This window comes from Aethalodelphis obliquidens, unplaced genomic scaffold, assembly GCF_003676395.1.
Source record: "Aethalodelphis obliquidens isolate GAN/ISIS:26980383/991018 unplaced genomic scaffold, ASM367639v1 scaffold15, whole genome shotgun sequence".
NCBI lineage: Eukaryota > Metazoa > Chordata > Mammalia > Artiodactyla > Delphinidae > Aethalodelphis > Aethalodelphis obliquidens.
This window is the reverse complement of record NW_020837959.1, coordinates 28,371,498-28,385,385: the sequence shown is the minus strand read 5'-3', so window position 1 is coordinate 28,385,385 and position 13,888 is coordinate 28,371,498. Positions and strand designations below refer to the sequence as shown.

Below are 13,888 nucleotides of genomic sequence, written 5' to 3'. Positions count from 1 at the left end.
AACCATATGATTATCTCAATAGATGCAGAGAAAGCTTTTGACAAAATTCAACACCCATTTATGATAAAAACTCTCCAGAAAGTAGGCATAGAGAATTTACCTCAACATAATAAAGGCCATATATGACAAACCCACAGCCAACATCGTTCTCAATGGTGAAAAACTAAAACCATTTCCACTAAGATCAGGAACAAGACAAGGTCACCCACTCTCACCACTATTATTCAACAGTGTTTTGGAAGTTTTAGCTACAGCAATCAGAGACAAAAAAGAAATAAAAGGAATCAAAATCGGAAAAGAAGTAAAACTGTCACTATTTGCAGATGACGTGATACTATACATAGAGAATCCTAAAGATGCCACCAGAAAACTACTAGAGCTAATCAATGCATTTGGTAAAGTAACAGGATACCAAATTAACGCACAGAATTCTCTCGCATTCCTATACACTAATTATGAAAAATCTGAAAGAGAAATTAAGGAAACACTCCCATTTACCACTGCAACAAAAAGAATGAAAATACCTAGGAATAAACCATCTAAGGAGACAAAAGACTTGTATGCAGAAAACTATAAGACACTGATGAAAGAAATTAAAGAGGACACCAACAGATGGAGAGATATACCATGTTCTTGGACTGGAAGAATCAACATTGTGAAAATGAATAAACTACCCAAAGCAATCCACAGATTCAATGCAATCCCTATCAAACTACCAACGGAATTTTTCACAGAACTAGAACAAAAAATTTCACAATTTGTATGGAAACACAAAAGACCCCGAATAGCCAAAGCAATCTTGAGAAAGAAAAACAGAGCTGGACATCAGGCTCCCGGACTTCAGACTATACTACAAAGCTACTACAGTAATCAAGACAGTATGGTACTGGCACAAAAAACAGAAATCTAGATCAATGGAAGAGGACAGAAAGCCCAGAGGTAAACTCACGCACATATGGTCACCTTATCTTTGATAAAGGAGGCAAGAATATAAAATAGAGAAAAGACAGCCTGTTCAATAAGTGGTGCTGGGAAAACTGGACAGCTACAGATAAAAGAATGAAATTAGAACACTCCCTAACACCACACACAAAAATACACTCAAAATGGATTAAAGATGTAAATGTAAGGCCAGACACTATAAAAGTCTTTGAAGAAAACATAGGCAGAACAGTCTTAGGACATAACTCACAGCAAGATCCTTGTTGACCCACCTCCTAGAGAAATGGAAATAGAAACAAAAATAAACAAATGGGACCTAATGAAACTTAAAAGCTTTTGCACAGCAAAGGAAACCATAAACAAGATGAAAAGACGGCCCTCAGAATGGGAGAGAATATTTGCAAACAAAGCAACTGACAAAGGATTAATCTCCAAAATTTAAAAGCAGCTCATGCAGGTCAATATCAAAAAACAAAAAAACAAAAAACAAACATCCCAGTCCAGAAGACCTAAATAGACATTTCTCCGAAGAAGATACAGATTGCCAGCAAACACATGAAATTGAGTTATTTGTAGTGAGGTGGATGGACCCAGAGACTGTCATACAGAGGGAAGTCAGTCATAAAGAGAAAAACAAATACTGTACGCTAACACATATATATATGGAATCTAAAAAAAAAAAAAAAAATAGTTCTGAAGAACCTAGCGGCAGGACAGGAATAAAGACATAGACGTAGAGAATGGACTTGAGGACACAGGGAGGGGGAAGGGTAAGCTGGGACAAAGTGAGAGAGTGGCATGGACATATATACACTACCAAATGTAAAACAGATAGCTAGTGGGAAGCAGCTGCATAGCATAGGGAGATCAGCTCGGTGCTTTGTGACCACCTAGAGGGGTGAGATAGGGAGGGTGGGAGGGAGACGCAAGAGGGAGGAGATATGGGGATATATGTATACGTATAGCTGATTCACTTTGTTATAAAGCAGAAACTAACACACCATTGTAAAGGAATTATACTCCAATAAAGATGTTAAAAAAAAGACCATATTTAAAAAATAATAAAAAAATAAAAAGGCTACTTTCTACAGGGTTCCATTAAATAACACCTGGGAAAAGGCAACATTATAGGGGCAGAAAATATCTCAGTGGTTGCCAGGGGCTAGGAATGAGATGAGGGGATTGAATGCAAAGGAACAACGAGGAAATTCTGGGAGAGATGTGTTTTAAAACTTGCTTGTAATGATTTCACCACTGTATACATTGGTCAAAATTTGAAACGATGCAGTTTAAAAAGATGAATTTTTTGTATGTAAATTTTACTTCAAAAACCTGACTTATAAAATGATTCCCTTAAAAGTTATGTTATCTCACCACCATCGAACCACTAGCATAACCTTTCCTATTCAATCTTAATGCCTCAGCATACACTCTCCTAGAGTTAGGCCAGCCTCTTCAAGGCGCCCTTGCTCCCATCCTATTAATCTGACTTTCATCCATTCTCTTTCAGGTCTAACACAAAGTCTAATATCCCCCAAGAAGCCTTCTCTGACCACTCCAGGGCACAAACAATAACCTCAATGTACTCTGAAATCCTGATATGCAACTGATGTGCAATTTTTCACACATTTAGTAAGTAGATTATATACTGTAGAGTATTCCTGTTGATCTGTTTTTGGGAGGGAGGGGATGGACTGTTCACATCTAAGAACAGAAGGTAAGCTTTTTGAGGGCTTGTAAGGTTATTTAGCAAAGAACTGACATTTGTTAAGATTCAGCTGATTTAATGAGTAGTTACTCAGTCTTGCAGTCGTGCAAATATCTCCTAAAGATGCTGAAAAAAATCACCAGAGTTTATGAAATCCCATTTTTTTTTTTTTTTTTTACAGAACCAAAACAGAAAAATGTGGATGATTTAGATGCTACTGTATCAGAAGGCACAGGGTTAGCCTAGGTAAGTCCTTGAAATTATCTTTCAAAGGGCTGTCAAGTTGATTATTTACAGCATCTAAAGACACAAGAATATGAAGACTAATCAGGGTTGACCTCTCTTTTTGAAAATGGATGAGGTTCTCCTCTTAGATATAGTGCTTTAGTTTAGACCAAATAAGTTAGGCAAATGAATTTTAGAAGAAATTTCAAGAACAGTATAAAGAACAGGTTATTCCAATAAAAATTTACTGAACACATGTGTGTTTATGCCATGGTGGATATAAAGACAAACCAGACATGTACTTGGTCTTTAAGAAGGTATAATTAAGTAGAAGATATAAAACATGTATACAAATAAACCTAACAAGAGAGAAACCAAGAAGAGACACAGAAATTACTATGAAGCTTAGCAGAGGACATACTACTTTGTGTCTTCTCCGCGACCTTCTTTATGATTTCCCCTGAACAATCATAAAGGAGGCTCATGGAGAAGACAGTATTTTTGAGCTGAACCATGAAGGACAGAGAAGATGGCGGAAGGCGCACAGCACAGTCAATGACGAAGCTGATTTTACAAGTGCCAACATTAAAACACAACAGCCCAAGGTTTAGAGCAAATTTTGTTGTTACTTAAAATACCAGCTAGATCATACATGAACAAAAAGTGAATATCTTCTGGTAGTTCCTTCATCTTCTTTCTAATTAAAGTAAAAACTATTAACTTTAGTTTTAGTTAAAGACACAGAAACTAGTATCCCATATACATTAAAATACACAGCAGTACATGGATTATTTCAGTGAACAAAAGTAACAAAGTGAAATAAATATTTTTAGAATATAAATAAATACATTGTATACTTTTTCTTCTCCTTCAGGTGATGACAATAGTGCTTTTTCCTCTTGTTCTGGTGTGGGTTCAGCATCTCCAGAGATGAGCTTTCCAAATACCTGGTGGAGAAGAGAAGGAGGTGAGAACAACTCAATGGCAGAGTCTCCTCTGAGAAGGCTAGAGAGGAGTCAGTAGCTGGCTCTGTGGGCTTTATGCTACTAGGCTATTGCTACTGCACACCTCTTCTCTTCAGGAGATGAATGCAAAGTGAAATACAAGAATTCAGGGCTATGAGAAGAAAAAAACGGGCCACGTTTGTAGCCAGCAATCTCTAACAAGCTTTCCAAAATATTTTTTTAACCTCTTGATATTACTGTTGAAGTAGTATATTATTTCAATTTATCCTGTGCTAGAAAATGTGTAGTAAGGACACTCACCTGTGATGTAATAAGTCTGAACACTCGTAGAGTCTCAGCTTCACAGTTCCTTTGCTGGGCCACACTGGCTGAAATCTGGCCAGCAATTTTTGTGCTTTCGCCATCCTTCCAGCCCAGAACCTTAACTTGTCGAACTCTCAGTGTATTTTCTGGGCCCTTTAATTCAATTTTGATGATGTGATTATCCCCTCCTGGAAGTTCACTTGTTACCCAACCAATGTGCCTGGAATCCAGATCGACCTAGGAGAGCAGAAAAGGGACAGAAACCTGATACAGGTGTACTACTATTTTATCACTGTCCCAGACTTTGCATTAATAACGGCAAGCTCAAATAACAAATAATTGTAGCCACAGAAAAGCTAATTAGATTATTTCACACTGATTATCTTATTTAAACCTTGTGAGGATAATACAATACTATAGTAGCTACAGATGAAGACAGTGAGGTTAATTGACACAGATGGCAGACGTCTAGTAAGTGATGGAGTTGAGAATTAAAATGCAGGTCTGCTTACTATATGGCTTCCGAGCACAAGTTACGTAAGTGAAACCACTGCAAACAATTTACATGACTGTACCTACACTGACTGTAAGCAGAAATACTCACATGATCAAGCAATGAAGTCCTGTTTTGTGCATCTTCACATGAAAGCACATTTAAAGCAAGGATTTTTGCTGTGCAGTTACTTAATATATTTTACTTTTGAAGAAAAATTATATAATATGTAAATTCACATTGGTCATTACTTATTTCAGTATATTTCATTAAGAATACAACTTTTTTTCAGGATTAAATTTCAGTGTACTGTAAAATGGTTTTTGACACTATTCACTCACAAGTAAGTGAGTTTATACAGAATCTCAGTCACATGCCCAAATAGAACTTAACTTGTTTCTAGAGTTGGTTTGTAAATTGATTTTCAACCTGGATATAGTCACAGTGTTGTAACTGAAAGATTTTCAAGCTACAAGACAACAACCTAAATTTCAACCTGAAGTGTGGGTGAATCAAGGTGACAGTTGTGAAGCGGATCTATGATGAATTTTAAGGCACCCTGAGTCTCCGCAGGGGAGCAGGAGTCAGGGTGGAGGGCTATAGCACGGTGTACCTGCTCGTCACTAGAGAGATTTAGGGAGATAATGGCTAAGATGTTTAGAACAGAGATGGTTGTAACTATTCCTATACATGGACCATTTGCCAATTGAGTGTTTTGTAAATAGACGATTTCCTATATAATACTTGTACTTGGGTGGCATGCCAAAATTAGAACTCAACAGTGGATACTGAGAAGAAGAAATTTCTCCCTGGGCAGTAAAACATTTAATGACAAAGTTTTAATTACCTGCTTTATTCTGCACAAATCTTCTACTGCTTTGCCAGTTAAGAAGGTCATCGAGGTAACTTTATTCTAAAATAAACGATTCAAAATAGTTACTATGCCATGTTCCTGGCTCCAGAACTGACAGTGATTTCTTACAGCCTATCAATATAACATCAACTCTTCTGCCTGTCTTTTACGGTCCTTCCGAACTGACTTCATTCCATCTGTCCAACCAACGACAGTTCCTACAACTCCACTCTTTTCTTATTCTCACAAACTCCATCTTGAATCTCACATTTCAGCCCTTCTCTATGGGCTCTGAGAGAGGAGGTTGGCATTCCCTCTTTTCATCCAAAGTCTAATCATTTAAATTCTATCTTTATCATGAAGCCTTTCAGCAACTTGCCTTGCTACTCATGTGCCATTTTTATCACATTATTCTCATTGTTTCCGGCTGTAAAAAGGAGGAAGACAGGTAGCTTAGGCAACAAATACTTGTGAGTATCACGATGGACCCAGACGGCCTTAGGGACTTGGAGAAGGATATATGAGAGGGATGGGTTCTATCCCCTCGAGATCCTTGTCAAACTAGGGAAGGAACATTAACACACAAAGTAAAATATCAAAAGAAACTCAATACCTTTAAGTACTGAAAAGAGTCACACTGGTACTAGAGCCAGAGACCTTAAGTTTGAGTAAGTTTTATGCCAAGCACATCAAGAAAGAGACAGACATACTAATTCCTTGGAGAGCTGCATACTTTAAGTGCTATAGGCTGATGCAATTCAAATCAACAAGTGCTGTGTTTATGGCAGTGTGGTGGGCAGGCTGTGGGGACACAGAGGTATGTAAGTCTTAATGATGCATATAAATTAGAGGAGGTTTCCTAAAAGAAAAGCTGATGTCAGCATACATACTGGGGCTTTAAAAATGAATATTATCATGATTATCTCTCATAAAAGACAAAAATGTCAAATTGAGTGCAACCATTGTTTTGAGGGAAAGTGTGTCCTAGCTTACAACATGCATCAAAGATAACACACTGCATTGAGCAGTGAGTTCCTGACAGAAAAATGTTTTGATTTGTTATATCTGACTTTCAAGTAAGATAAAGTAGTTGTACCAACTGGACTGTTGTGTCTCAAGAGGAGGTAAGCTGTGATATATTAGCTAAGCCTTTATTCCTTATTGAATCTGAGCTGATGGACAGAAGTTGGGGTGACCGTGGATGGCAAGGAGTGCTCTGACTGCACACTGAACTTCTGTGGTTGGCGTTCTCCATACAGGAGACCCAAACCCATCACTTTGGCTGTCCCTGGGAAAGGAAATACACAAATGGGATCAGAGCAGCTTAGCAATGGCCCAAGGGGACTTATTAATACTATATCTGCTAGCAAGCCACTTCCATTCAGAGGGAAAAAAATCCCAAGAAGTATTCTTCCCCAGGAATGGGGTAAAAGCGTGGGAGTTTGGTAGTTGGTGCTACTTTTTTCTCGGCTCTGAACACTCAAGTAAATAGGATGCTTTTTCCTCTTCAGTGCTTTTTGTAGAAGAGTGCTCAATTCAGTGGAAACATGTAGACAAGCTAGAGCTAGGGAGAACATAAAGTATGATTACTTAGGTTAGTCCAGGAACTTCCCCCAATTCCCTCATGATGGCCGGGGGTGAGGATTAAAAACTGAAAGCTAATTACACTATCGGTCAAAGTGAATTAAGTGCCATCAGAGTAATATAAAAAAGAACCCAGAGGAGAGAAAGAGTAATTTTTATAGATGAGGTACTGGGAGAGGATGTGTCTATCGGGTCTTAGATTTGGGAAGGTTATGAAAAGCAGAGTTTAAGGAGAGGACTTCCAGGCCAAGGAAATAGCCTGAACAGGGGGCATGGAGGTAAAAAATCATGGAACGGATATTTATATTGCTTAGCTATAGCCATGGTATATTTGTAATCAGACCTTTTCTTAGAAGTGGTATTCCACAGTGCTCCCAGTCATATTCATCTGTTTTTAGACTTAAGATTTATTTTAGAACTATAAAAATATAGTTTGGTTGGTGAATTCCAGATGAAAATCTCTTTACTAAAACTCAGAAATGAGACTGGATGATAAATAAAGGTCTGAAAAGAACTAACGAACCACAAATTAAGTTTCCTTTCTTACCCCAAGATCTCGGGAATTGTCCACATGAACAGATACATAGCGGGCATTGATTCCTTTCACACAGTTGATGGTGACGTTCTTGGTTTTGTTTTTATCCTCATCTCCTGATTCCCAGAAGGTTTCTGTGGAACCATCTGTCAAACTGCCAATCATGGCAGGTCGGCTAGAAGTTTTTATGTCAACAATGCTGGTTAAGTCCTTTAAGCACATTACAATGCATAATTCCTACCAGAAACAAATATACATAATTATAACACTCAAATGGACATCTCCCATGATAATAAAACGAACTGACATGAGATAAGAAATAGCAGCAAGAATCAAATTATTTAGAAGTAATTTTCAGTTTCTCCTTCAATACATCGTTGAGTATTAACAATGCTGAATTACTGACCTGACTCATAGCCTCAAAGCCAGACTGTATGCTGATGCTGAAACTCTCTTCACTGTCTCCATCATCTGATTTTGACAAAATATTGTTAATGTGATGAAAGACATTGCTCTGATGGAGGAACTGGTGATCAGATTGCTTGAATTTCAGACTCCAGCATCTAAAAAGGCATAAGTAATACATTAAAAAATTCTTTTTCGGGAACCTCTAAGGGATTCCTGGAAAAAAGCACTCTGTAGCTAACATTTCAAGAAATCTTAATGCTCTAGGTACAAAAAATACAAATTTTAAAAATTCAAGAAATAAAATTATTTCTACTGGCTTTTATTCATTCCTTTTTTTTTTTTTTTTTGAGAAATAAAGGTCATTTCTTTCGAACAATATAAATTCTAAGGGAAGTTCACCCATTTTCAAACTGGATACATGAAGGTCAAGGCTACAGAAGCAAAAAAGGTAACAAATCAGTTTTGTAGACAAGTGTTACCCCAACTATAAGAGCCTCTTAAATGTATTAGTCTTACAATTCCATACTAATCCCACATAGTATAACACACTTTGTACTTCAAAAATCTTGTGAGGAGGAAACAAAATCTCCTCTCTGCTGGTCTTATCGTTAGGCATGTGGGTAGCCAAAATCACTCCTTCACCCTATTTCTTATAAAAATCAGTGGAGGATTTATTTATATGTGTAGTCTAGTACCTGGCTCTACTGACAAGGTCCACAATGTAAAAGTAATGTTGAATCTCAGCAGGTCTGGACTTAAAAGGAGGTGATGCTCTTCAATGTAGTTTTAGGATTGGCTGCATATGACTAGGCTCTATTTCTCTTGATATTCTTTTCAATTCAAAATCCTATGTTGATTTCTGTTTTTGAGATTTCATTCCCTCTCCCTTTTTGTGACATTTAAGACTGTACTGTTGAGTAGCACTGAGACACGTGACTTCGGGTAGAAGAGGGGAAAGTGAGGAAGACTGTTACAGACTATGATAATTTAGAGGACTAAGTAGTATATTATCCACATTTTACAGAGGGGCCAACAGGCACGAACTAAGAAGGACAATTCTAAATTATGACAGTCATGAGGGGGGCACCATTCACATAATGCAGGTATTCTTCCTATCTTACTATTTAAAGAGGTCTTTCAAGCATTTTGTGCTTTGACTACTCCACAAAATCCCTTTTCCAGGGTACCAACAATACTTAGATATAAGATTACCTCAGGGCCATTTGCTGTAACGAACTGCCGCTGGGAAGAGACATCATAAGATCAGAGATCGTTTGAAGTAAGCGGTGAAATGTATGTGGTAAAGGATGAGCAGCTTCCCCTGCAATCACTATATCTGAGAGTGGATGTTCACATACTCTTGTATCTTTCTCCTAAGACAGAAATTGAAAGCAAGTTGATCCATTTGTCTGCTGGAAGGAATTTTCCCCCCATACAAAAAATGTATACTTTAAGGATATTCATGTAACAGAAATGTAAACAAAATCAAACCATACCCAAGGCATCCGTTAAGATTAACTAATTATGTTTGTATTATTTTAAAGGAAAAAATGATAGGGTCACCTATAAATAAAATCACCAAACAAATAAATGCCACATATGAGTATCAAGTCCAGTGTACTCACTAGTCTACTAGCAGAAATGAGCCGTTCCCTTCAGTTGAGCCTCACCCAAATTGCTGACCCACAGAGCTGTAAGCCAATAAGCAAGCGTTTTCATCCACTGGGTTTTGGGGCGGTTTGTTACACAGGAGTAGACAGCTCTCGTGAATGCGTGATAATCTCACATTGTAATTGTGGTTTTTTTCTGTTTTTACTTGCAGCTCTGTTGATTTTTACTTCTTTAAAGGCTATATTATTAACTACAAACCTACATTAACTACACAGAGCTACTCTTATCATTTTGTAGAAAGCCTCTTTATCCCTACTAATAATTATGTCTTGAAGTCTGTATTTTTCTGATGTTCAACTAGCTAATTTTGGTTGATATTTACCCAGTATATCTTTTTCTACTTTTAATCTTCCTCTATCCTTATGTTTTAGATGTGATGCTTATAAACAGTATCTAGCTTTTGTTTTTTTCTGCCTATTCTGACAGTCTTTTAAATGGAGGATTTAGTCCTCTACTTTTTTATTCTAGAAATAGAAATGAGGCCCACAAGTCACAGCTACAGAGGTGGAAATGGGGCTGGAATCCAGGCTTCCAGGGTCCAAGTTCAATGCTTTTCCATGATACAGCCTGCCTCCTATAAAATACAAGTCCCTTCTAGCCAAAGGTTTTTGAATTTCATGTCCCTACACAGTATCATTTTCACTCTCTGTACTGTACAGTAATGTTGTAAAGTAGACTGATCTTCTCTGTAATAATGTTGCCCTGTTTATCTGTCTTATACTGCACTGTGACAGTGTTTATCTTGCAGTTGACTGCTTCGAGACAGTGATGGCTAGGGAGAAATCAGAATTGACTGACAGCGTTTTTGGAGACAGAAGACTTTCACTCAGCATAGTTAATATGTTGCTCATAGCACTGAAATTTTATTCCTGCCTTTAGGTTATATAATCTGTGAATGACCTCATGAAAATTACTGCACTATCTGAAAGTAGTTCTACTCTTCTATAAAAATATGGACAATTAAAAAAACCAAGAACCTCACTTACTTGTTCTGCATTTTCTTTGTTTGTTTTATTTTCCTCATCCTCTTCTTCTTCTGGTTCCACTGGAGCAGGAGTCAGTGATGCCACAAAATGCCACAGAATATCATGGAGAGAAGTTGTTTGGATGACATTACACAGAAGCCAGTTGAAAGCCTGAATAAATGATGGTTAAATAAGTCCAAGATAAAAAGAAAATATACGAGTGAACATAGCAGAACTTTTCTTGTTCGGAAACAAAGAACCTTCCTGGACTAAGTCTTTTAAGGAAAGATACTAGGAAGTCTGATCTTCATTTCACTGAAAGTACACTGAACTTACACAGTCAATAATTTTGGGCCTAATTAAAAAATTAATAATAATAGGGAAAATAATACCTATGAAATGCAATACCAAAATACTTTCCCAAAATACTTTTTATTTCAAAAATTTGTCTTCATATTAATTTACCCATGCACATTTTTTTTCCAACTTGCATTCAGGATCAACACAGAATGTTTCTTAAGTTCTACACAAGCTACCATTTACTTAAATATACTCATATTGCTCCCACTGATGAAATGGCAGGTTACCTCCTACCCATGATAAAGAAAAAAATTTATTATATACAAGTCTATGATATATAGTAGTCCATTTCCAGAGACTCAAATAAGTTATTACTGTTAAATTTACAACTCAAAAGTGCACTTTTCATCCCCTTTGCAGGATTATTCTAACTGAAAAGACTCTGTGATTACAAAAAGCTTTTTTAAAAAGATATTATCAGGATTCAAATAATGAAGCAATGCAGAAATAAAGTTTTTTAGAGCACTTAACTATGAAACTCTAAATTCATTTCTATTCATAAACTTGAGTTTAATTTTATTGTGAACATGGTATTTTCTATTCACTGAAGTCTCTTAACTTGTCACAATTTCTGTTTGGTAGAAAAGTACATCATTAAATAGAATCATCACATGAACTGTATGATGAATGAATCAATAATCCTATTAATGTATTCTTACCTCCATAGCAAAAACTCGACAAGCAGATTTCCTTAAGGCCTGTTTCATTGCTATTTCAAGACCTTCCAGATCATGATGCTGTATAACAAAGGCTAAAACTGGCCACTGGAAATTTCGTTCTCCTTTGGAAAGAGAGCTGTGGGCTGAGATTAGCCGGGAAAGCTCAGGAGATGGATGTCGCAAGAGGGAAGAACCAACTTCTATTTAAAGGGAAAAAAAAAGAAAATTATTAACTTTTATAGGTAATACATATGATAAACGTATTTAAGGTGATATTAATGAATAGTATCTAGCTTATTCACTTTAGAGTCTTTGCAGTTTTTTTGTTTTTATTTTTGCAGGTCTGAATCTAAAGTCCACACGAAGTGATTTATTTTCTCCCTAAATGGAATCTACATCTTATCCCCATCATTTTCTACAGGACTGCTTTATAACAAATGTTACTTCAATAAGAGCTCAAAAATACTTGTTAAATGAACCTATAAATCATTAATATTTGATTTATCCTCAATAATATTTTCCTTGAAGATCTTCAATAAGATACATAATTATTTACCTATAAATATTAGGTCAGATCTTCATTTAGTAAGTGGTCGGCCTGATAAATCATTAACACATTATCCTTTTTTTCCTCTTTATTCTTGAGACAGAATCAATCAGCCCTAGTTGGAGGCTGTTGATACCAATTGGTCCAGATTATCTAACATTTTTACTGATTAAGAGCTAGCCATATCCCCAGTTTTTATTATCTATTGGAGTGGTAGTAGCTACAGGAGTTAAAAGCTTCTATTGCGAGTGGGAAGATCACTGTGAAAGTGTTAAGTCATTGAAACTGCTGGTTCACTGAAGCTTAGTGGAAGGGAGAATGGTAGCAATATTTGGCTTAGATATCTAACAAGTAATGTACTTTAAAGGTCAATTTATTCTTAAATAACACTGGATGATCTCTGGGTGTCTCTTCCAACTGAGATGTGAAATTTAGAGAGGCACATTTATGGCTAAGTCACATAAAAGGAATGTCTACCACAATTTAAAATTAATCCATTCCTCTGCCTTCAAAAATTAGATTTTAGGGCTTCCCTGGTGGCGCAGTGGTTGAGAGTCTGCCTGCTGATGCAGGGGACGCGGGTTCGTGCCCCGGTCCAGGAAGATCCCACATGCCGCAGAGCGGCTAGGCCTGTAAACCATGGCCGCTGAGTCTGCGCGTCCGGAGCCTGTGCTCCGCAACAGGAGAGGGCACAACAGTGAGAGGCCCGCGTACCACAAAAATAAATAAATAAATAAATTAAATAAATTAAAAAAAATAGATTTTAAAAAATATCTACAAATAAAACCATTTGGATCACTCAATCTTTTTTTATTTTATACTTACCAGTGTCTCCACTGTTAACTCTTCTTCTAGGAATGGCTTTAACTCGTGCAGGTAAAATGGAGTGTTGTTTATCATATTCAGAAGCAACAACTGAGTATGATCTTTGGAAGACAGTTCTCTTGGCAAGATCAGTATCAGTTATGGGACTGGTTTCCAAACTGCAGATAGAACAGATGACGGATAAAAACTCAAGAGAAAAAGTGAATGACGTGACAACTATATTTATTTAGTTTTTAACAGTGTAGTCAAATACGGGAACCCGTATTTCATGTGGAAGAATACAAATTCAAAGCCAACTTGATAATCCCTCTCTAAATCATAATTTGATCTTTCCAAATGTAGCCACATTTTGACTGATTTCAGAACTGCATCTTAAAACTTTTAGTTTTCTTAAATCTACTTTGCATTTCAAATGAAAAAGAAGAAAAGGCTTCAAATGTTCTAAGCTCCTTTCAGAATCAAAAGCACCGTGGTGGAAGACGTGTGTCATGATATTCAGGAAAATCAGGCAGATATATTCATAACAGCACTGAATAGAAAGAAAATGGATATGTACATACAGAGACCTAATAAAATGGAAAGTGAAAGGACGCAATTTTCCTTTGGCGCTGAGTGTTCTATGAGGTTTCTCATTCTTTGGGGGTGCTGCCCAAAGCCCTATCCAGAGCACGGCTGCACCAAAGTGTACTGAGAGGTGACAAACTGAATTCCAGTGTCAGTTATATTATACTTACATCCATATGAGAACTCAATGGTTTTCATGTGGGCTTTAGGAAACCAACAATTTTCTATTTACTATAGCAGCATTAAAAAACACTTGAAAAAGTATTAAGATGGTTATATAA

The 13,888-nt window shown here is 36.8% G+C and overlaps 1 protein-coding gene across 1 annotated transcript in view; it reads right to left on the bottom strand.

Annotated features, from left to right (window-relative positions):
- The window catches only part of MYCBP2 (MYC binding protein 2), a 272,440-nt gene that overhangs the window by 26,114 nt on the left and 232,438 nt on the right, over positions 1 to 13,888 (bottom strand). The window contains exons 60-68 of the mRNA XM_027116051.1: positions 13,044 to 13,201; positions 11,672 to 11,871; positions 10,674 to 10,823; positions 9,229 to 9,389; positions 8,015 to 8,171; positions 7,621 to 7,845; positions 5,484 to 5,549; positions 4,141 to 4,380; positions 3,724 to 3,822 (exon numbers count right to left, since the gene is read on the bottom strand). Coding sequence (XP_026971852.1) covers positions 3,724 to 3,822; positions 4,141 to 4,380; positions 5,484 to 5,549; positions 7,621 to 7,845; positions 8,015 to 8,171; positions 9,229 to 9,389; positions 10,674 to 10,823; positions 11,672 to 11,871; positions 13,044 to 13,201 — 1,456 coding nt within the window. The remainder of the gene's footprint in view (positions 1 to 3,723; positions 3,823 to 4,140; positions 4,381 to 5,483; positions 5,550 to 7,620; positions 7,846 to 8,014; positions 8,172 to 9,228; positions 9,390 to 10,673; positions 10,824 to 11,671; positions 11,872 to 13,043; positions 13,202 to 13,888) is intronic.